Source organism: Epinephelus fuscoguttatus, linkage group LG17 (assembly GCF_011397635.1).
Source record: "Epinephelus fuscoguttatus linkage group LG17, E.fuscoguttatus.final_Chr_v1".
Lineage (NCBI taxonomy): Eukaryota > Metazoa > Chordata > Actinopteri > Perciformes > Serranidae > Epinephelus > Epinephelus fuscoguttatus.
The window spans coordinates 25,841,244-25,865,676 of record NC_064768.1 but is presented as its reverse complement, the minus strand read 5'-3'; the positions used below and the strand labels follow the sequence as shown (position 1 = coordinate 25,865,676).

At 43.3% G+C, this 24,433-nt stretch overlaps 1 protein-coding gene across 24 annotated transcripts in view; it reads right to left on the bottom strand.

The window, feature by feature from the left end:
* clasp2 (cytoplasmic linker associated protein 2) overlaps positions 1 to 24,433 on the bottom strand; it is a 75,704-nt gene that overhangs the window by 2,531 nt on the left and 48,740 nt on the right. For 5 of the 24 annotated variants that reach the window (XM_049602806.1, XM_049602809.1, XM_049602811.1 and 2 more), the window contains 23 exons: positions 23,711 to 23,812; positions 23,464 to 23,490; positions 20,654 to 20,680; positions 19,055 to 19,228; positions 18,718 to 18,762; positions 16,341 to 16,448; positions 15,958 to 16,020; positions 15,243 to 15,349; positions 15,058 to 15,081; positions 14,726 to 14,881; positions 13,786 to 13,877; positions 13,638 to 13,701; positions 11,918 to 12,081; positions 9,434 to 9,512; positions 6,610 to 6,753; positions 6,303 to 6,446; positions 6,078 to 6,184; positions 5,540 to 5,681; positions 2,173 to 2,368; positions 1,870 to 2,063; positions 1,657 to 1,785; positions 1,235 to 1,441; positions 299 to 415 (listed from right to left, as the gene is read on the bottom strand). In XM_049602806.1, the coding sequence (XP_049458763.1) occupies positions 299 to 415; positions 1,235 to 1,441; positions 1,657 to 1,785; positions 1,870 to 2,063; positions 2,173 to 2,368; positions 5,540 to 5,681; positions 6,078 to 6,184; positions 6,303 to 6,446; positions 6,610 to 6,753; positions 9,434 to 9,512; positions 11,918 to 12,081; positions 13,638 to 13,701; positions 13,786 to 13,877; positions 14,726 to 14,881; positions 15,058 to 15,081; positions 15,243 to 15,349; positions 15,958 to 16,020; positions 16,341 to 16,448; positions 18,718 to 18,762; positions 19,055 to 19,228; positions 20,654 to 20,680; positions 23,464 to 23,490; positions 23,711 to 23,812 (2,612 nt within the window). Of the gene's footprint in view, positions 1 to 298; positions 416 to 1,234; positions 1,442 to 1,656; positions 1,786 to 1,869; positions 2,064 to 2,172; positions 2,369 to 5,539; positions 5,682 to 6,077; positions 6,185 to 6,302; positions 6,447 to 6,609; positions 6,754 to 9,433; positions 9,513 to 11,917; positions 12,082 to 12,545; positions 12,549 to 12,860; positions 12,921 to 13,637; positions 13,702 to 13,785; positions 13,878 to 14,725; positions 14,882 to 15,057; positions 15,082 to 15,242; positions 15,350 to 15,957; positions 16,021 to 16,340; positions 16,449 to 18,717; positions 18,763 to 19,054; positions 19,229 to 20,653; positions 20,681 to 23,463; positions 23,491 to 23,710; positions 23,813 to 24,433 lie in introns of all 24 variants that reach the window. The other 19 variants (XM_049602812.1, XM_049602814.1, XM_049602816.1 and 16 more) reach the window with 14 other exon arrangements.

The following is a 24,433-nucleotide window of genomic DNA, read 5'->3' as shown; positions in this document are numbered from 1 at the left end:
CAAGGATGAATACATTATGAAGAACACATGGAAGTAAAACACTGCTATATGCTGATAATGCATAAAAATACAACAAAAACACCACACTGGTACCACAGGAACATGAAGAAGGTGTTTGCGTCCTTTTTTTGTGTTCAAAACACATTCAAAAAATCTAAAGATGCCATATTTCAACCTGTTATCGAAGTTAGAAATTCCAGTATCGTGACAACACTAGTATCACAGATGAGAAACTTCACATTTTCCAACTGGCTTGTGCTGCCGATTCCACGTTTCAAGTGCTGATAGTTCAGGTTACCTTGCTGCTAGAGAGCTGGCTGAGGTGTGGTTTGAGGTCCTCCCCGATCACTGCGTAAATGGCCACCAAGCAGAACACACAGGCTTTCCTTACACTGCTTTCAGAGTTGTCGTAACCCTGTTGAACCAGATGGGATACGTTACAAACCTGCAGGACGTGTTTGTCAAAACAAAGGAGTCAGAGAAAGTATTCATGTGTGAATGGTGTGTGAGCACAGGAAATACAGGAGATTAGTTTTACACACTTTATGAAATAAATAACAAAATATATGACAATTAGATCGGACCAGGCGATCTAATTGGTCAATCAGACATTTAGAACGTGATCAAATCAGCATGTAAAAATGTTTTTAAAAGGCTAAACGCCAACAATTACAGACTGAGGCAGAATATCTCGTTACATAAAAATATGTTGTGATATTTTTGAAAGTAATACATCTTTTTATTTTGAATTCTGGACTTGACAGCGCTCTGTTAACTGTTTTTGGAAATGATTGGATAACATCAGCTGTGCTGGTGAGTCTTTTTTTCCATCAGATATCGGAGTTACAAGTTACACAAACAGGCAGTTTTGTGTTCTTGTACGTGGTATTTATTCAGTTAAGGAAATCTCACCATCTCTACAAAGCATTTACGTTAGCTCAAGTTAGTTGGCTGACTCAGACAGGTACTAGGAATTGTCGCTGTTGCTAGGTTGTTACTAAGGGTCGCTTACTTACTTGAGTAGTAAACCATGTTTCATTATCTGGGAGTTTACTGACATGACTGATTATTTTCCAGTTATTAGTCAGACCCGATGTGTTCCCATGGAAACTGAGATACAAAGATCTATAGTAACAGTAACACTCTAACAACTCCTCTTGCTTTTACTGAACAACACACACAATGTTACACTAGTGATAATTCTGGATCATTTGTGTTGATCTTTCTGTGTCACCTGAATGAGTCCTGGCACTATCTCAGGCAGCAGGCTCATCAGACCTTCACGAGGAACCCTCTCCACTACTTTGGTCTGCATCTTGATGGCAGCCAAGTTGATGGGGTAGTCAGCTGACTGGATAATGGGACACAACACTTTGATGCACTGGTCTGGACTGATGGACAACGCCAACATAGCTGCCGTCTCCTCTGCTGCTCGTACCACCTGCAGGAACACACACAAACATCATCAGTACTGATGCTGTAAACCAAAAAAAACCCTGTAAACTTAGTTAATTTCATATATTCATTTGAGATGAGTCCCCATTTTGGTCCCCCCTCTGTTGGGGTACCTAGCAAACAGTACCTTATAAAACCTCACCTCAAAAAATCCTAACTATCCCTTTAAGTGAGCTAATGTTTGTGTTTGAGTGTGCATACCTCCTTGTGGGGGTCTTTGTGAGCCTCCAGGGCCTTCATGATGGTGAGCTCTGCGTAGTTTTTGAACCTCCAGGGCTGCTTGCAGAGAATCTCCCTCAGCACTCGCAGAGCCAGCGTTCGGATCACGTGCTGAAAGAATCAAAAAGATTTTAGAAATTTTAAGGAAAGGACTTCGGCGTGGCCTATTTACAGAAATAAATGGAGTGCATATACCTCTCTGTCACCCATCGTTTCCAGCAGGAGCAGCAGGATGGTCTTAAAATGTTCGTCCCACACCTGCAGGGTGTTCTCACGAATCAGCTTCAGCAGTTCGCAGAGTGCCGCCTTCCTCTCCTCGATGCGCTCGTTGTGATTCGACAACTCTTTCAGCAGCTCGGCCACCAGCTCAGATTGGTCCAGGTTGCTGTCTGTTAAAAGACAACAGACAAGAAAAACAAAACGTGGGGCTATTATTCTATGATTTGTTTTGTGTGGTGCAGTGTGTCTGTGTGTTTCTGTCAGAGTGTGTCTGTGTACCATCTGTGAGAAGCTCCGAGTCGTCCAGGCTGGTGTCTTTGCGGCTGTGTTTGAAGGGAGAGTCTGATAAGTGCTCGCGGGCCCCTCGGGGGCTGGAGGAAAGCAGAGGGGTGTTGAGGAGGGATGTCTTGTTGTCCAGAGCCATGCGGCCTCCATCCACAAAGTCTGACACTCTGCCATCTGTCCCGCTGTCCCCCTGCAGAGATGCAATAATAATTGTTAAAGAGGCTCCGACTTTCTGGTCACGTTCACCCCTGAAACATGTCTCATTTGGTCCAGACTAATTTAAAAAAGAGAGATAACACTGTTGCCTTTAATTCCTAAACAAACCAAGAGGGATCGCATGGACTGAGAGGTAATGCATTCACCCATGACTGTCATTCTGCATTATCAGCACGAGCTTTTTTCATTTGATTGACAACAAGTCATGCTGCACCTTGTGTTCATTCTCTTGGTTGTCATACAGACAGAAAAGATGTTTGATTATGAACACATCAGTCAAGACTTCAGGGCAGGACAAAAAAGAGGTGTTTTATCAAGACAGAGACAAATTCATGGTTTGTGATTTTGGGCTATACAAATAAAATTGACTCGACAACATCACAGCATATCATTTAATCTTCTTTCTGATGTATTAAAATCCCAGGAAACAGAAGTTAGAGCATGTTTAGCTTCTGTACCGTGATGTATTTCCCAGTAAAACAAAATAATTGAGTGGTCTCCAGCTATAAAAGGGATTTAAATTAAATCCTTTGCATTTGATTAGGCTGCTAAAAAGTGGGCGGGCTCAGAATTTAGTGCAATACCGAGCTACAGTACAGCAAACTGCTGGCTCCACACACCTCCCTCAGTATTAGATCAGGAGGAGGATGAGGGAGAAATGAATGAATTAAATGTCACATTGTTTTGATAAGAAAACAAAGGTTTTGTCCACCAATATCCAAACACACACTCTTCCTTCCTCTCTCCGTACTGCTCTGTTTGCTGCTACAACACACAAACCCTGTACTCACTTGCTGACGTACACACACAGTAACAATGTTATTGTGTGTATTTATATAGATTGCTGGGGAGATTAGTATCTTGAGTATCATAAAATCCTGTAGCTGGTCTGATTTGGTTTCACATCACGACCAAACTGAACCAGACCATGAACCAGCTTTTCAGACGGTCCTAGTCGAGTTGTTTAGTCCGCAGCAGAGGTGAAATGACAGCTTTCACACCAGAATAAATAAACCAGAGCAAACACACCAGACTTCTTCTGACATGCACAGAACAGGTTAGGTGAAAAAAAGCATCCTAAACAGCTGGGCAGATACTGGTCAAAACAACGGAAACACTCTAAGTTTCAGATTTATTCATCTGGATCACTTCAAGTTACATAACCAGGAACACTGGGGTGACATTTCCTTGATAGCATGTCCTTCTCTAGATGTGTTAAAAACAACTCAGTGTTGGGACTTGAGAAGGCTGACACATTATGAGCCACCAGATGAGAAGTGGAGTAGGGTAAACAGTTTCAAGGCGCTCTTCTTTCTGTGTATATATTTACACTCAAACCACTAAATGCCACTATCTGAGTGGTTTGATGAGTCAGGTTTGCTGTGATTGGCAGGCTGATGACATGTGGGCCGATCGGATTTCAGATGCATGTCACGGAGAAAATGTCAGGAGGTCACACCTCTGTACTTGAGTACATCGTGATCGTGCCCTTAAAAAGTGCCGGGGTTGTTGGGAGGGACTGCAAAAAGACCTGGCATGATGTCTTGAGTCATAAATTTGGACTCAACGAGCAGAGTATAAAGATAAGCACCAGTGAAAATATTACAAGGAGGTTCCTGTTGAGAGAATCCTCTCTGTGTGACTTTCAGCAACCGGGATCATACACAATAAACATGACTTTATCTGCGGCCACAAAGGATTAAGCCCTCAGTCATCAGTCCTATTAACACGTAATGTATGAGCATCAGTTCCCACGCTGCGGGGGGAATGGAGGACCAGATCAGATATCAGGGTCATATGTAGGTAATGTAGCCATCTATGTGTGGAGACCTTTACGTGTTTTGGAAAACATGCTGTAAGGCTAAACAAGACTTGGGATCAAAACCAAGTAGCAAGTGAAACATGTCTGAAGCTTCGAGCAGCAAAAACTGTCATGCATCATAAGTTAGAATCAAATTCTTTATCAGATCATGTTCACATGTTTTTTGTTATGATATTTTCTGATTTAAATCATGACTTATACCACTGTGGCACAGGTCCTGGGTCAAGACAGTATTAGCACTGTTGTTTGGGAGGTGTCTTTAATGTTAGCCAATCAAAAAATGGATTTAGAACCCCCCAACTTTACAAAATATCATGTTTATTTTTCTCAAAGTAAGGTATTGATGAATAGTTTTGGTATTATGTCCATGATGGCATCATTCTGACAGCAGTTTTTAACAAAATTTTCAAAACAATTCAATAATTTACTGATGTATCAAATATATGTTTAGCCAATTTATCAGTCAGTATCAATGCACAACGCCACCTGTCGCACGACACTACATGAAGTGTTGTCCATTCGTGCTGCAACTTACGATTACTCTGATTGTTAAACTGTTGAATATTTTCTCGATAAATAGATTAGTTCTTTGGTCTATAAAATGTCAGAAAATGGTATAAAATGTCCACCTATGTTTCCCAAGCCCTAGATGATGTCCTCATATGTCTTGTTTTGTTCACAACACAAGGATATTCAGTTTACCGTGAGAGAGGAGTAAAGAAACCAGAAAATATTCACATTGGAGAAACTGGAATCAGAGAAATTTGAATTTGTTTTTTATTAAGAATATTACTCAAAATGATTGATTAATTATAAAATTACTTGGTGAATAATGTATAAGTTGACAACTAATCAATTATTGATTGCAGCTCTATTGTCCACAACAGGGAATCAAAGTTAATTATATTTTGTATTAAAACTAAGAACAGACTGAACATTAAAATGCATTCAATCTAATTTCTCTTTACCTACCACTCTCCCTGACACCTCTACTCTTTTTATGTGTGGTGGTGTTTTGCTTAACTCTCCTCAAATAATATTGTCTGACTACAACAACTGTTTCATGAAGGAATTCAAGTTGGCAGCTTGGTCATTGTTAGACCGACTCAACACCACGCTGCTGGCAGATCTTGGCTGCTATCATCACACAAACATCTGTAAATGTTTCACTCTTGTTCTCATTTAAAATCAGGTCATCACGCCTGAGTAAAAATCTCATTTCCATCACAAGAATGTTTAACAGAAGCAACAATACAGCTCGAATTGTTCCATACCAGCCTTGACACATAAACACACATTACATCCCTCCTTCTGCTTACTGACCTCGTCTCCCTCCCGCCGGTGGACTGGCTCATTCATGTCCTCTTGGCTGCGGACGCTGAAGTTCTGGATCGCCTCAGTGACACCTTTCAGCGAGCTGTAGATGTCCTCCGAGTTCATGTTCTCTGTGTCGTAGTCAAATGCACTGCACACAAACGAGAGAAAAAAGGGGCTGCTTGATTACAGTTGAAACTGAAACTGTCCCGCTATGATTCGTATATTTCATATGGTATTACATGTTTTTCTACCGCACATGTAAAATAAATCTTGATTGGGATAAAGGTAACAAATAGGTTAAAATCAATTCAATGGACTGCTTTACTTATTCAGTCTCTCTTTTAAACTTGGTGCTGACTAATTTGAAATGATGCTCAAGCGCCGCTTGAACCGAGATGGACAGAAGTTGTGGCTGAGGTGACAAGGAGTCGCAGAAGTCACGTTGGAAAACAGGCGAAAATGCAGTGCAGATTTTGTCCTGTGTTCACTGCAAATATGTTAATAATTGCTAGATGTATTTGCCATGAGTGTGTGCGTGTGTTACCTTGGTGAGGGGGTGTTCTGGGAGGTGTTGGTGGGGGAAGTAACCGGGCTGGACCAGCTGGCTGGAGATCGGGGGGTGTGGCGTGTCAGAGGGCTGCCCATTGGTGCCTGAGGGTGTGACACACAGTTTAGCTACGAAGAAGTACACCATTAATGTTTCAGTGTGATGATTCAATGATTCACAGCCGCTGCTTAACATTTGTGTCTGAAACACTCTCTTTGTTACCTGTGCAGCGTTGCCAGTGTTCTTCAGATGGTTTTGAAGCAGTTTGGTGGCTCCATCCTGGAAGGTTTTGGGCAGAGCTGCCAGCAGCATGGTGAACTCTGGAGTGTTGAGCTGGAACAGCGAGATCAACACCGACTGGGCTGCCTGTGACACAAAAATACACCCCTCTCAATTAGAAAGACTCTCTACTGTCTTTACCAGTGTTTGTGCCCATCAGTAAATCAAATAAGGTGGAAATTTTTTTCCAAAAATGCGAATTAACTGTGGGAATGATAATTTGTGCTGGTGGAGGTTTGTGTGTTGGCACCTTTCTGACGTCAGAGCTTTTGGGTTCAGTTGTCCAGGTGATGATACGGGAGACGGCCAGCCGAGTCTCACTGGAGTTCACAAAGTCTGGAGCTTCCATCTGTAACGTCAGCGTCTCGATATACTTCAGAATGGCCACCTTCACCTGCGACACAAAATCACACATTTATACAAATCATTAGAGAGTTATCTGATAACACAAAGAGACTGCATGGCCAACATTCACCTGCAAAAACACAAACACAGTAATAACAAAACTACAAACACACACACATGAAGTGACCACCAATGTTCACAGTTAACATGTACACCCACAGCAGATTGTGCATCTCTTGCAGGTCTGAAAATCAAATGATCTGATGAATCAGTGAGAGAAGATCACAGTGCATTCATGGTCATGCTTTATCGTGTGGGAAAACAAATCAATTCAAAAAAAGGAAAGCGATGACAAATGACAAAACAAAGGAACCAATAAATGCACACATTCTCGCAGGCTCCGAAACGCCACAACAACTGACTCCTGCCCTGATTGTTTCCTATCTCTCTCCATATGCACCTCAAGGACCAGAAACTTCCTCCAAATCACTTAGCAGCACCGTGCGCGCCATATAATTGCTCCCCCCGGAGCGCACTGACCTGGGAGGACTGGCTCCAGGCTGCGGCCTGCTCGTCTAGAGAGCAGGCGTGGCGCCGCGCTCTGGGGGGGAACAATTTTACCCCGGACCCTCCCCTGCCTCGCCCTCGCCCGCAACACGAGCTCCGCACAGGCTTCAGAGAGAAAGAGGAGAAGCACCGCGTCAATCAACGGAGGAAGAAAGGGAGACGGGGACAGGGGAGGGCAGGGGGAGACAAGAGAGGAAAAGGAGGCGGAGGGAAGGGCAAGGAAGGGAGGGTGCAGAGAGTTTAAGAAGAGTAAAAGGATTGAAAAGTAGGCTTGGGCGATATTAAAAGTTTTATGATATTATTCTAATTATCTGGCAAAACACAATTTAACCGTTCGGCCACATGATGGCAGCAAAGAGCTGATGCCTGGTTAACCAACAGAAACGAGTGATTTATGAAGCTTCATGCGAAAGTTTGAGATGGATAATGGCTGTCACACTGCTGAAATGCGCAACATTGTATTAACATCCCTGTAACGTCTACACACTTATGAGTATTGCAGAAAAGTGCATGAGTTGATCTTGAAAGTCGCCTCTTTAAGTTGCTATTTGTATTTTTATGATGTAATGTTTTAATTGAGAAACTGTTACTGGATAAAATAACCAGATTCAGTCAGGTTATTTACATGAAGTAAGAAGTATTTCATCACGCCACACTGATTTGCAACATTATCCTCAAACATATTTCTGCTGTCTCACAGTTTATAGTCTCATATTGCTCTCCCCTCGCCTGTGGTGTAAGCTGTAAGGTCTCGCTCTGAGCTGACAGAGTCTGAGAACGACATGTTTACATGCACAAAATATTCTGGTTTTTGCTCTTATACTGAAAAAGACAATATTAGTACTAACTGTTTTACAAAGCTGATGAAAATGAATCTTCCACTAATACATGCTGTTGTGCATAATCCGATTAAAGTGCCTGAACACTGCGTTTATCACATCAAAATATGGAAAAGTCCAACAGCTGGAGCCCCTTGTGCCATTTTGCTTCTTTGCATTAAAATAGAATTTTTTTCAAAATTTCCTCCAGTCTCGGGTTTGTTCGATCATACAAACACAGCTTCCCTCTTTTATTCCTTTTAACCACATTCTTAAAAAGGTCTACATTGTGATATTTGTGCAAGTCCAAAAACCTGTTGGTATCCAAGTCTTTGATAATGTTTAAAAGTAGGTGTGTTTCTACTTTCAACCAGTGATGTGGGCTTTTCTTTTGGGGCAGCCTCGCAAACTGTTGACAAGTTGGTTTGTGTAAAAAACAAAACAAAACAAAAAAAACCCCAGTTGAGACACATATTCTGAACATGCTGTACACATGTCCAAAGAATGCACCTAAAACCTGACCCTTACCAAATTCAGAATATTGTCATATCCAGTATAACTGTGGAATATTAGTGAGCATGGCAATGTAGTCAATGGTTTTTTTTAAGTATTGAGAGTTTTTTCAGGTCACAGAGTGGGTCCACGCTCCACAGCAGTACTTTAAGTGGCCACTTTACTGCATAAAATTTGGGACTACAAAAACAACAGCTGAGAGCAATAAGTAAAGGCAACAGCAGTCTACCTCGTCATGACAGAGGGGCTGAAACAGCAGCAAGTCAAATGAAGAGCGAGATCAGTCTTGAGGAAATTTACATTTTGGTGAAGGGGTGAAATTGTAATGCTGATGAAATCTTTCATTGCCCAAGCCTAGTTGGAAGGCAGAGGGAGAGAAAGACTGATAAGGAATGATAAAGTTGTGAAAATGGGGTGAAATATCGGGCAGGAGCGGGTGGGAGGGGGCGGAGCAACAGAGAGATAAAGGGGTAAGGGGGCTAGGACTGAGGAATGAAGGTAAGGCAGGTTAGTGAGGAGGAAAGTACGAGAGAATGGATAAGGAGTGAGAGGAGGTAGGGAGTGTCCACACCGTAGCCGAGCAAAAAGCCAGTGGAGAGGCTAGATCAATCGCCATCCAGTCACAGCCCAGGATACAGGGTTTTGTGGGGGTTGGGCAGGCATGAGGTCATATCAGTACAGCAGTTACCATGGTTACACAGTCCCTGAGTTTCCAGCCTTATGTCCATCCTTCCCTTCTGACCTTCCCTTGCACAGGCTCAACTCTTATTCTCATATAGAGACAAACAAACACACATACACACACACATTAAAAATGAAGGTGTCGTTTACCTTGAGGTTGGGCGTCTGTGTCTGGTCCACAGTGAACCTCATGAGAATAGTGAACTGGAGATCATTGGGGAAAGACTCTCTGTTAGAGAAAAAAAGAATCCACATTAAGCTTCCAGCGCACAGAAACAAAAAGATCTTGGCCAGCTGACTTTAAAAGATTAAGATTCATTACTGTGTTGCTACACAAGCCAGAGATAATGATCAATTTGTGTAATTATCCTTTCTCTCTCTGTGGATGTTTAAAACACGAGACAGAGGAGGCAGCATTGATCCTAAGGGGAGAGTAACTTTATGGAGCTTTCAAACACACCTCATGGTCTTCTTAGGATGTGACTGTAAAGCTTATAAATGGACCTCTGAGCTTAAATTGTTTTGATACACATACTATTGTCAAAGGTTAGACGTGAACCCCCATGCTCAAATATAATTCAAATATATACTTGGCTAGTTTCAAATAATGAGGTGAATGTATGTAAAAGTAATCCCTGTAAGCAAAAATTGTACTGGTCATTTTTTACGATAGAAAGCGCTATTCAATGTTACAGTCATTCCCACGCCTTTAATGATGGTGCAAGACCCTGAAATGTGGAATACCCGAAATGCTGACCAATTGGAGCAGAGTGGGCTTTTTAAGGAGGGGGTCTTCAAGAGACAAATGCTACAGCAGAGTGCCCCAAACAGAGAGTGATTAAAGGTGTTCTGGCGCGGTTATTATGGGAAAATAAAGTTTTGTTTTTTTTTAGATTAAAGCATGTAAACATGTTCTCATAGAAACCCCAAATGAAAATGAGCATAATAAGTCCCCTTTAAACTTATGTGTCAACAACTAGTGTTGTTTTTGGCGGCCTGTTTTAATTTTAGTTTTAGTCTAGTCTTTGTGTTAAACTGTCATTTTAGTTTTTATTAGTTTGGTCACGTTCATACTCTTTTTTGTCTAGTCAAGTTTCAGTCAACTAAAAGTCTGAGCATTTTAGTCTTATTTTAGTCAGAATAATCTATGACTATTTCATCTCGTTTTAGTCGATGAAAACTGATGACATTTTAGTCTAGTTTTAGTCAATGAAAATTGTATTTTAGTCTCTTTTTAGTAATGTAATGTAGTATAAGTACCTAGTATAGTATAACCAAACCAAAATTTTCTTTTCTAAATTAGCTCCTAGTTAGAGCTAAATATATATTTATTTATACAACAGTTAGTTCCGACCGAGTAATTTGATTGGACGAGAGGCATTCCCTGAGTGCTGATATAGAGTATAACATCACTGGGACTTGTAACAGTAAAATCACTCCGCTCACAGGTGTTATAAGTAAGGGATAATGTATAATGAGCCGGTGAATACTGGGAAAATAACTTCCGACAGGGGAATAGAACCCCGACGCGCACCCTGCCCTGCCGGCAACAGCTGAATCTCCTTGTCAGGGCAGCATCCCTAGCAATGCTGGGCTACATAGCAATGGTTACTACACAGTAATATCAGACCTCTGAATGCCGCGACTGACCAATCAGAATACAGCATTTAATAGAGCCGTGTAATAAATATAAATACAGCCGTTAATTAACCAACTGTCACACTCGCTACACTGACACTATAGCGTTACACCAAGAAGATGGATATTTTCCCCAAAATTACATTTGAATTAAATTATGAGTGGTCGTCAGGAGAGGACGAGGAAAAGGAAAGCCAGGACTCTTCTGTGCAGACCTCCAGGTGTGTTTGTGTAACATCAGTCGATCTCGACAAACTGGAGAGGAGCAAAAATTAAGCGATAACGGTCAGGAATTATCAATGATCATCTGATGAGGTACTGATGAGGATGAGGGAGAGTGGAAGCTGAATCCGGCCATGCCAACATCCAGGTTTGCCAATGTTTCATCAGCCGAACTGGACGAAGTTATACAGTTGCATATCAATGTAAATACAAAGTAGCTTGTGAGTTTCTGGTGTGTGTGCTGTGTTGCCTGGGAACAGACTGGGGGATCAGCTACATAACATACTTTTATTTCATCACCTTTTGTTAACATTTCCTTACTCAGCATTGCTGTTTAAGCTGTTGTTGAACTGTTGTATAAAAGCAATATCACATGAAAGTGAGTGATGTTGTACTGTATATCGTCACGGCTGTAATCCGTCTGCGCAGTGCGACGCACAGCCTAGGAAACAGAAATACTGCAAAATAATAATAATAACGTGACTAAACATTATAACGTTATTTCGTCTCGTCTCGGTCAACGAAAATGAAGAGATATTTTAGCAGAGGTTTTATTTTGTAAACCACATTTAGTCTTGTTTTTATTCATCAACAATATTGCATTATATATTTAATTATAGTTATCGTCACATGACCACCATTTACATTGCGTCTCGTCTTCGTCACGTGATAAAGGTTCGTTGACGACGATATTTAGTCATACTTTTCGTTGACGAAAGCAACACTATCAACAACTTGTATACCCTTGTGTCTGTTTTTAAGTTTGACACTCACCGTGTGACATCCAGGGCTCTCTGAACTTTGGCCTGTACAGAGCCCAGCAGGTCGGCTCCCATCTTCTTCAGCAGCTGCGTGAGCAGGACGAACAACCAGTCCTGCAGATCTTCCTTATGGACCACGATGAAATCTACCAGTGTCTCCAGGAACATGCTGAACACCTAAACACACACACACACACACACACTTTGGGTCATACAAGGACTCACTCACTCAACAATTCATGCTTCATGCACACATGCATGCATATGAGTCGTTCTGAATTTAGACTGTAATTACAGGATACAGAAAGGTTATGCTGAAGAGGTATCACGTGAGAGCAGCATTAGTTCCCATTGTGAAGTTAGTGGTTATTCACTCATCATTGCAGCAGCCCACCTTCAACCCCAATCACCGGTTAAATCACCCAAATTAAAAATAACAGTATTAATATTAGAAGACAACCACAATGAGACAGTTAATCAACAAGCACCAATCAGGCCGTGTGGTCACCGTCTCTACATGCCAATGGTTGTGTTCAGCAGGACAGTGTGGTTACAGGCGACCTTGTGTGAGGTAGGTTAGTGACAGAAATTTTTATCCAAACACAATGTGTAAATAAACAACACTGACTGGCCAAACTTACTCTCTACAGAGAGTTCCAGAGTGGGGTGGCATGGGGGAGAGAGAGACACATCTGTTAGCATCCTGACAAAGAACACCTGAATGAACTCATTGTCTGTGTGTGTACACTTAAAACCTTGACTTTCAATACAACATTTGCAAAATGGAAATAAAGTCAAAAAGAGTAACAACAGTAATAAAAATGTGAAGTGATGTTTTGTGCACACTTGAAAAGAAAACAGAGAGATGCTGAAAATAAGTGAGATGAGAAAGAAGTGGGAATGTTGTGGGATGGATAGATGAAGGCAGGAGAGGGATCCATGGTGAGATGCAGTACCTTGAAGGAGGCTGAGCTTATACCGGATTCTGCCGTGCCGTACACCCTGCCGGAGTCTCGCTGAAATTCATCAAATCGTCAGACGTCAAATGAGGGGGAAGGGGAGGGGGCTCACACACCTTACGACATGTGTGAGGCAACGGGTACTCAATGAAGGCCGAGAGAAAAGTGGCAGTGTTAGAGAGGGCGAAACGCAGCTGGTTAGTCAGAGAGAAGAGCTGGCAGCCCAAATATTTGTGTGTGTATCTAAGTGCGTCTGAGAGTGTGTGCGGTCAGTGTCGTTGCTGCAGATTGCAGGGAGGCGGGGGAAAGAGAGGGAGGGGCAGTGGATGCAGTGAGCACAGCCGGCGCATTGGCTGCTGAACAGTGACAGAGCAATCCCACAGGACGGCGGAGAGTTGTGAGGTCACACGCAAACTCAGGCGTGGCATGCTGTTAGAAAACAGTCCGTCGCACACTCTGCATGCCTGTGATTATGTCTGAGTGTGAATATCCGTGTGTGTGTGTACATCTACCAATACATTCTGACTTGTTTATCCCATCTTTATCTCCAAACGTATTCAAAAGACTACGTTTAACATCTGTGAGTGCTAAAACGTGTGTGAGTGTGTGTGTTTGTTCTGGCAGAATCCGGTACAGTGAAGGATGGTGGGGATAAACAAAACATTTGAAACTGAAATAAAATAAAAGTGGGTGAATAATGACTCTATTTGGCATGACACTGTAAATGAATGCTGTGCGTCTTCATGTGAGTACTTGCACTATATGAGCTCATACCTTACTGTGAGGGTCTGCAAACATCCTGGTGAAGATTTCACACAGCCTCTTCAACTCTACCCGACTGCAGATCAGAAAGAAACACGATTAGAGGAAAATCAAAATTAATCTATCCTTTGAAAACACATCCTTATGTTCTGTGGCTTACCTTAGGGTGCGTTGGTTCTTGAGCAGCGCCTGTAGGCCCAGCAGCCCCTCCTTCCTCTCTGACCAGTTGGCACTGGCACAGCGGTTCAGCACCTGGAAACAAACACAAATACAGTCACACAAAAGGCTTGTTAAAACTTCTGTATAGGCACAATGAAGCAATGAACTGATCCTGATACTAAAGTAACATGTTCAATTGAATACTGAGATGCAATTCTTGTACTAATTGCCTCAATGCAAAGTTGTGGTGATCAAAATCGACCGCAATCCAAATTTCGCTGACTTGTAAACAAACATGAAGGTAAGTTTGGCCCCAAAATTCTGCACCAAGGACATGAACGTAAAGTCTGATCATTGCAGATACATGGTCATTCAGTAAATCCTTAAACGAGACCTATTGGGCTCAAGTTTCATAGTTTCATTTCAGGTTTCTACTAGAACATGTTCAGCAGCAGGAACCCTCTTGCTGTGAGGTGACAGTGCTAACCACTGTATCACTGTGCTGCCACAGATATGTGATCCGAAATCAAGGAGAAATTAACGACATCGGCAACCAAGATGACCTGCTTCCCTGATGTTAGCATGTAGCTACATGAAGCAGTGTGTGTAATGTAAACACTTGCAGTAGTGTGCCTGGAGCAGATGACCATATAAAGAAATCTGTCATGAGCTGACATCAGCTTGTCTTGAAAGTGGAAAAAAACTGTAAACTGTGAAACTTTGGCCACACTCTTAAATCATATAAATGTATATATGACGAAAATACGGAAAAGCATAATAGGTCCCCTTTAAAATCTGAACTGGGAGGCAAGACATAAACCTGAGCAGAGGGAAAAGCCTGGATAGCTGTAATAATGGTGTTATTGTATCTAGTTTAGAAAAGTGTCTTGGCCTGAAGACTGTTTTACTGCGTTTTCTGCTGCACTGCTGTTGCCACCAACCTCAGCTACGTCTTCTGTCTGTCTCATGTAGGTGGGAATAGCTCCTCCATTTCTAGAGCTGTAGGACCTCTCCGAACAGGCGCTGGAAGCATCGCTGTTAGCGTCGTCATCAGAGTACATGCCGTAGTTTTCATACCGCCGCCGTGCTGGCTTCTTCTGCAGGTGGAGGACAGGAATCCAAAGGAGATGAAATTAAACTGAAACTGAAGACTGGGTAAAACCAGGCAACAGGCAGAAAACATGCATTCACACACACTTGCTTTATAGAGCACAAACACAGCTAAACACACACACAAATAACACACATGTAGGCGGCAAGAGAAGGAGCTGACCTTGGACCGCATGTCTCCCAACAGCTGACAGCGTTAAACAGAGGTAGAACCAGGGGTTAGTGAACACACACACCACACACACATACACACTCCAGGAGGTGTGAGCTGCACGTGATGACAGCTTACTGGAATGTGATCAGTTATTATGTGCTTGTGATGCGTATGTGTTGCACGTGTTTTCATACCAGTGCATCTGCGAGCGCCTCTTCGACGTCTGAGCCCGTGTTGAGGACCCTCATGGCACTGACTGAAGAAGAGAGACGACTGGACTGACTGATGCCAAAACCTGTTCCTGTATAGAACCAGACAGATAGAGAGAGTGGAAGGACGGACAGAGGGACAGCAGAAAAGAAACGTTAGAACTAAATTTGCGAACCCCTTCTCTTACTCATCGGGCTGTCTCTCATGTCCTCTGATGATCACCATTCTCCACATCATCCATTCTTTCACATCACATAACCCACACACACTTCATTTCCCATGAGCCAACCCTGTAAGTCGATGGGATGACTTGTTAGGTGACACTGCAGGTGCTGCTGAGGGAGAAAAGTATGATTGACAGACAACAAAGAAGAACATGTTGGTGTCCTTGCAGAAAAAGGGGCAGAGCTGAATAAAGAAAACAAATGGTAAAACTGGCAGAATGGTTGTCAACTGGCAACTGAACGGGCGGAAACATGCGATTCCACTGGAAGGTTCAACATCCTGGAGCAGAACGAAAAAACAAAAAAACAAAAACAAAACGGAGGCTGATGCACACAAAAAGAAACAGGCTGACAAAGAATACAGGAGATGCTTGGCACTAAAGAGAACAAAAGGAAAAACGGGTGAGCGAACACAAATTAAGGCGACATGGGTGGGTGGGTGAGGTACGGAAAAATAGATGTACTCAGCCTTCACCTGCAGCCCCAAAAGCATCAGGTGTGTGGAGAGCTCCGGTGGAGCGAGAGTAGCTCCGCGTTGCTGCAAGCAAGATTAAAACACACGTACAGTATTTAACACTCACACACACACGCGACACGAACACACAACCCTCACACTGATCAAACAGCGTGACAGTAGAAAGAGAGGCTGAAAAACATGCAAGTGATTGCTTTTATCTTTATTTTAATTACCCTCAACTTTTTAAAGTGTTGAGATTTTTATCAGAATTAAAATAAAAGCCTGAGTTTCTTTGGTTTGATTTAACTTTATGAGAGGAGGTTTCTCTTCTCCTCTGATGTGTACTCATTCAGAGTTTACTCGTCATCCCTCCTGGGTATCTGTCTGCTACTGCTACTCACCGAGGGGTGTGAAGGAGCGTACGGGGCTGGTGTCCCGGCTGCTCTCCCTGCTGGCCTCTCTGCTGCAGCCCTGACTCATACTGGGCCGAGGGATACGACTGCCCCGAGCTAACGCCACCCAGGTTACAACATGGCACCGCAGCAGAGGGAGAGATGAGGAGGGGGGAAAGGGGAAGGAAGAGCAGCGGAGGGAGGAAAAACAGTATCAAGAAGACAAAGGACAAAGGGAAGACAAAGAAGAAAAACAAACATGAGCAGTGACAAAGGAGAAAGAGAGGGGACGTACGTGGATAAAGACGTGAGACAGAACAGGCAAAAGTGACAAACTGACGGAAACAGGAGAGAACATGAGCACAGGTCGACTGGCTCAGAGGGAGCATCTCAACAGATTTGAGTCACTTCTTTTACGTGAAAGGGTTCCCATACATTAATGTATTTATGGTGCTGCCATGTTTTGATTTTCTATTTCTGGAGCTGGACTGTTCATTAGGAGCATTATACAAAGCCCAGAGTGTACTCTGGGCACAGACAGAGCAGAAGAACACCAGGCGCAGTGAAAGTGAAGATTAACTGTTCATTGCACTGGGTTGCAATTCAGTTGCCTCTGTAGCAGATCTGATCCATTATGCACCTCGCAACTCAAACTCCACAAACTGTTGCTGAGGAATAAAGTTAGCTTATGAAGAGTTCTGCTGGGTGCTGCGTTTAACGGACTGACAAAAACCTCCAAATTTAGAGAGGGGATAAAGACTGATTCATAAGGACACACAGGCAAGAGAAAAAAATAACTAAAAGACATAACGCAAAATAATAAATAAAATTTCCACAAATACTGTAGGTACTAGGCATGGGCAAGTGTACTCGAGTATGTGATTTGGACGTCAGTTTTAGTTCAACGTGTAGAGTTATCGCAATGTGTTTCATTCATTCATTCATCTTCTAACCGCTTCATCCTCTTGAGGGTCGCGGGGGGCTGGAGCCTATCCCAGCTGACATCGGGCGAGAGGCGGGGTACACCCTGGACAGGTCGCCAGACTATCGCAGGGCTGACACATAGAGACAAACAACCATTCACGCTCACATTCACACCTACGGACAATTTAGAGTTATCAGTTAACCTAGTCCCCAATCTGCATGTCTTTGGACTGTGGGAGGAAGCCGGAGCGCCCGGAGAGAACCCACGCTGACACGGGGAGAACATGCAAACTCCGCATAGAAGGGCTCCCACGCCCGGGATCGAACCGGCAACCCTCTTGCTGTGAGGCGAGAGTGCTAACCACCACACCACCGTGCCGCCAATGTGTTTCATTTTGTGGAAAAAAAAAAAAAAATAAATAAAAAAATTTGTGAGTTCACACTGACCTTGACCTTTGACCACAAAATTCTGATCAGTTTATTCTTCAGTCCAAGTGGATGTTTGTGTTAAATTTAAATGAAATCCCTTAAGGTGTTCTTGAGACATCATGTTAACGAGAATGAGACAGATGCAAGGTCACAGTGATCATGACCTTAAACAAATTCTCATGAGTTCATCGTTCAGTCCAAGTGAACGTTGGTGCAAATTAAAACAAAACAAAACAAAAAGTTCCCTCAAGGCGTTCTTGAGATATTCTGTTCACAAGAATGGAATGGATGACGTGCGTATGGATGGACAACCTGAAAAATGTCTCCACAGCAGTCGCCAGCACGAACGCATAACAAGACTAAATTGATTGAACGATTTTTGGAATGGTTGCAGATTAATTTTCTGCTTATTGACCCATTGTTTCAGCTCTTGATGAGATGCACCCAAAAGAAGCACAGGACTGCTGGACTCACATTTAAATGAAACAGTCAGTCTGATAATCACATGCACTTAGGCACACACGCAGACACACAGAATAGAAAACGAAGTGATTTGAGATGAATTAAGCGAGGGATGGGCAGGGGGAGGAAGTGCGCTTTTTCATCCAGTAGCATCGCAATCAACTTCACCGTTCATTGCTCGGTTCATCAGCCTCAGCATCTACGCAGCCAATCAGGGTAAATCACAGCCTATCAAAGGGTTACAAAGCCCTGGTAAAGCTTCACTGATCCTGCTAGAGGGTTCGTTCTCCAGCCACTGACAACAGGTTAGTAAAGAGAGGGAGGAGGTCATGATGTGTAGACATCTGCTGATCATGGGCACCCATCACCACAACAACACAGCCGTGAAGTCAGACAGATTAGAGAGACGGGGTCTATGAGGCTGAGGCGGGGAGCTACAGCTTGATGGAGGGATTGGGAAAGTGGGAGAGATTTGTACTGATGGATGGAGATGAGGGATGATTTTAAGATGATGACAGACTGAGGTTAAGAGATGGATAGCGGGATGGTCTGCTCGAGATTGGAGCCTTACCTCCTCTGCTCGCTCCATTGTAGATGGAACTAATGCTGGAAGGTGCTAGAGGACAGAAGCACCAGGGGGAGGAAGAAAAGAGGACAAGGAGCAGGAGGGGAAACAAGTTGAGATCCAAGGGTTCACGGATGATTCAAAAAAGTTGTATGTGCTAGTGTCTAAAGCGAAAGGCAACAACCAGTTATATAACCTTTAAGCAACTGTTATAAAAATGGACGCAGGAAGACAAATATAAAAAGGGAAGACCTTTCATTGTTCAGGTGCGATGAATGAATTTAGACCCAAAAGCAAAGAAAAGATTGCGTGTATGAACATGAAACTGTAACTGTTCACTTACCAACAGACAGGCGGGTGGGGGAAGAGTCTCTGGAACAGCCCTGGCTGCGGGGGATGCGGCTGCGTCTGTGTCCTTCCCCGCTGGACCCGGCCAGCACCCTGTGGGCCCCTGAGCTCATGGTGCTCAGGGCCGTACTTGTCAGCACACGCCCGGGGGAGCCACTCCGACTGCCAGCTTCAGAGATACGCAGAAAGAGGAGAAAATACAAAGACAGGGAGAAAGAAAAGTCAGAACTTTACCCAGGCAACAAGTGAAATTTAACCAATCCCCCTCTAATCTGAGGAGCCTTTTTAGAAAATGGTGGCTAGTGAGGAAGACAGTTGCTACTGTCCTTCGCTTAGTGGCACTAGTTTCCAAGCACTTTTTAGTAAATGTTGTAACATACAGTTTGTATATCAAAAACAGACAGAACTTAAGAGCAAACTCTACAGTGTTGGATGTCATTGGAAAGAGGATTTTTGGGGGTAGGAGAGTTGAAAACCATACCAAGGGGAACATTTTTGACATCTCTTAATCAGAATTATATAAACATACATTTCAACAACATACATACATTTAATAAATACTAAATAATATTTTTGAAGGCACAAGAAAAAAGTTGCGTCCAAGATGGAAACCTAACACTTGATAACAGAGGTCTCAATTTCTCCTCCCCATGACATCCTGTCTCCAAATGCAAAGCCCACAGTGCATCTACTTCTACAGTGACTCACATTACTATCAACCTGAAGACACAGAGTTGAGGAGAAGCTGCTCTGCAGTGCTGAATATGAAGTGTGTGAACAGACTTTTAAGGGGAACAAGCTCCAGGGCTCAACACAAGAGGCTGGACCTTAACTGATTTCAACATGAATGAAAATGTGCACACAGACCAGATGCTCTCGCTCTCGCACTGACACACAAAAACTCAATTAAAGCCACTCACACACACAAATTCAACACATGAACAGTCTATGTGCTAGCACCTAGTGACGGCTAAATACATCTACATGACAACAGTAAAAGCTAAATGGGGATTGTTCTATTATCTTGACTCTGAAGATATACAGTAGCTAATTTAGTTTTCATTCTTTTATTATGTAAAGAAGACATGACCCTCTCTTTGACCTCTGTAGACATTTGATATTCATTTCCAGTCACCTCCGCGTTCTTGCCTTCCCTCATCTCCTTATGTTTTAAAGCTAATGTGGACTAATGCGTGTGAGTATTACAAGGACATCATTTTTATAAACTATTTATAAGGCAGTGGAACAAAACCACATCTAAAAATACATTTTTAGGACAACTATATTCCAGTAGGGAAAGGTGTCTGTTGTCCTCGTAACATGGTAACAAAAACATATTATCAATCTTTAGACTACATCCAGGCACACATAAGAGTGCAGGACGACAGGGCTACCAAAGCAGTGTGTTTAGCATGATCATAAAACAGCCATGTTAACAGTCTGTGCCTACAAATCCCAGCATGCCTCAGCCAGAGTGGGAGGAGCTTTAAGTGACCTTGCTGGGTGCATGTGAAGGAGGGGGAAGTCAGGGCAACAGAGGAAAGGCAGTAAAGATAAAGAGAGCGGGTAAAAAGAAGTAGCGTTGTAATCTTACCACCGACAGGGGTAGCAGACTGAGATCCTGAGTTGGGAGGAGGGGGAAAGCAGAGGCGAGGGGGAAGGAACAGCAGATTAAACCAGATGAATTATGGGTGTTAGCGCAAAAAGAAAAAAAAAAGCGTCATGGGAGTTAGGACACAGAGTACGATGGGAGCGCATCCTGGTGTTCCATATCAAGAATGGAGGCAAAGCTGAAGCACTTTGATTAAATAAATCCATTTATTAAAGAGAAAACAAGGGTTGAAATGTGTTGCTTAAACACACACACACACACACACTGAACCAGCTGCAGATGGTTGCCTGGGAAAAGCAGTGCATGTTGGGACAGCTGGCATATGTATCAAGCAAAGCCTGTTCACAATGAGGAAAAAAAAAATGCCTCAAAGTAAATATGCTCAAAAATATCCACACACTCTATCACACACACACACACACACATGTAGAAATCTTTCTAAGCCTCTGGTCAGCTGCCATTTCCTCCATTTCTGTTAGTCTGTTGTTCTGAGATTTGGGTTTTGAACTCTTGACTCAACTGTCATTTGGTTTCTAAGGTAACATTCAGACTGCAGGAAAATCAGATTTGTTTCTTGAGTCAGATCTTCCAGAGAGACTGTTTGTTCTTCTATCTGCAAGTGATCAGATCTGTGTGTCAAGACATCATAAACCTAGATGAATGGGCTGCTGTGGACATGACGCAGATATCAGTATCTATTGCCACGCTGGTGACATGGCTTTCTAAATTGGCATTAGAAATGGAGGTCCATCATTTCCCCCTTAAATGGTGGAGGCTGCTGAACATGGTGATGGTCTGTGCTACAGTCATGGCAGACTTGACTGTGCAGCCAGAAGTGTGGTGCCATCCACTAAGTATGCGCCAGGGTATGTTTGGCCATCAAGGACCAAGTCTTGTCCATCAAGACACTAACTTAAGAAATCAAATTTTAGTAGCCAGTGAAGCTTGACAGAGATGCATGCAGGGTTTTCCCTGTTTTTTTTTTTCGAGACCAAGGTGGCAAAGGCCTGTGGGGGCATCTTGACAGCTGTACTTTTAGATACGGTCCCCCCCTCAATAAAATATGAAAGGAGGCCCCCACATGCTTAAGTTTTACACTGCTGACTTGTATAATCAGAACATACATGTCCTGTGATTAGCAGTCTTCTATGATTATATTTACCCTTTACAGCAGGCGCATCCTGACAGCTGAGAATATCACTGTCAGGTATTGTCCCCCCTCTATTAAATATGAAAGGAGGCTGAAAATCACAGGACATGTCTGTCCTGATGATACAGGTCAGCGGTTCTAAAATGTGTGTTTCTCTTCTTTAATACAAATTCTACATCTCGGAGGCAACGTCATTCCACATACGGGCTTCCTTCGCCTTTCAAAGGGGGCAGAGCTCCATGGGAAACAGTAGCAGAGACACAGCCCGAGGGGGAACCGGGATCTGACACAACACTGGAGGGAAAAGCAGGTCCGTGGAGCTGTGCACAGGACGGAAAAGCAAGTGCGTCGCACCGAATGCGTGGCACTACGGCGTCGCTTTGGGTTGTGAGCGGACATGACGCGCATCTACATTGAAAGTAATGGGTTTGTGCGCGAAAAATATGCTACATCCAAGGTGGCAGCCAAAATCACCCAGGCAGCCAGCCTTTGTCTTAGATAGGCAGGGAAAACCCTGGCATGGTTTGGATCTGATTTGCAAAAATCGATTTTTATGTGGCTATTTTTCTGGCCGGACTTTCTAAAATCAAACTGGACATGTCAAAAAATGGATTTGGGCTGGCAGTTTGAACAAGGGCAAATGTTCAGGTGCAGTGAGCTGTGGTCCAGTCACCAGCACCAAAGCATCACGCTATAAGCAGCAAGTATTCTTGGAAAGCAGGTGCAGACGTGTCTGCTTTACGTGTTGCAAATAGGGCTGTACTGAAGAGTTTGAGTCTCGAAGCTTGATTCAAATACTGCACAGTGTTTTGTTGTTCCATGTCTATTCATTTTATTTAAACCCGGTATTTCAACACAGTTGCAGACAGGTCGAGACTTACCCGCGGGGGCTCCGCAACAGGAGTCCACAGTGGAAATTAGACTTATAGTGCTACACACAGGAGGTCCCACTGGGAATGAGACCTACTGGAACAGGCCCAAAGACTGGGCTTGCTGCGATGGATCAACCTCCAGTGAGCAGGTTAGGTAGCCGTGTTGGTGATGATTATGTAAAACAGTGGTGATAGTATCTGCTGTCCCCTACGGCTAGTTAGCTCCCATGCTAAAAACAAGCCAGGTTATGCTAGCAGCAGATCCACTTGCAGCAGGCTATCCGGACCCTGACAGGGCGGTCTAGCAGCAATCTAACAGTGCCATAAGTAAATTTATTCAATAGGAAAGCAGCTTCATTAAAAAAGATTAACCTCATCTTCTCTGGTCAATCGCTTAATTCATATTGAGAACTCTTTTTGGGGTGACAGACGTCTTAATACACTGTATGATGCCAGACATTCGGTACAGCCTTAGTTGCAATAGTAGCTAGCTCAGTGGCTCTCTGTATTTTTAACAACCTAACTGACAACCAGAGCCAGGCCACAGCAGCAGAAATAAACTGTCCACCACACCATCCTCAGTGATGAGACACGGCATGCAAAGAAAAACACACGTTAAAAAATACACACACACACACACACACACACTCACTCCTCTTTACACAAAACACCTTGATCCAAATGAAAGCGATAGCAGGTGGGCCACCATTCCCACTGTGGTACACAGATAGACACACACACACTCTGACTCTGACACACAAACAGAATACCTGGTGTGCAATCTGATTCGTCGGAACCTGAAGGCACAGAAACATTTACATGGAGTTTTTAAGTAATTAAACTCCACAACAACAGCCTGAGAAACTACAAACACACACTCCAAGAAGCTCACACACACCTCTCACACATCTCTGCTGCTGGGTTTGTGTTGATGTGGTAAGTGGACCTGACACCCAGAATGTCCCACTCAAAGCTGGGTTTAAGTCATGCTGTGTGTCGGAGAGAGTTGGTACATACGTTGTGACTGGGAGACCATTTTGGTGCGGCTGCGTCCTCGTGAGTCCACCTGGCTGGACACGCTGCTGGCAGTGGACAAGGGCTGCTTGGTACGTACACGGCCTGTATGTTTGTAGAGGAAAAAACACTATAAAAATAAATCAACAACAACAAAAAACATTTCTGTACTTCTAATGCTCCTACACATCTAGTCACAAACTGTTTGCAGCTGAATGAAGCCCAGAACATAAGAAGCACTACAGCTGACAAAAAGCCACTAATGCTGGCAGCCACTGAATTAATGCCAGGTCCTAAACTAAACACTCAAGTTCAGCCAGGCGGGCACGGAGGTACATACACCAGGGATGCTTCAGTGGATTAAGAATCAATGTCTGTAAGGACATAAAATCTAAACTGGTCATGACCATTGACTGTTTCAGGAAGAGGACATAACCTCCAGGGCCTGTATTCACAAAGATTCTCAGAGTCCTCTCAGAGAGTTCCTAAATTAGCCTAAAAATTCCTAGCAAGGAATCTTAGCTTAGAGTGATTCAGGAAGTTTCTGAGAGCAACTCTGAGCAAGGAGGGGACAGAAACTTTTATCTTAGTAAGGAGATGTGGTTGACCCTGTTGCTAGGTATGACGCAGACTTCTAAAAGCTGTGATTGGTTGTTACAAAAAGAAAAACAAAAGCGCTCCTAGTAATGAATGGACAGTGAAACGAACCGATCATAGAACTTAGAC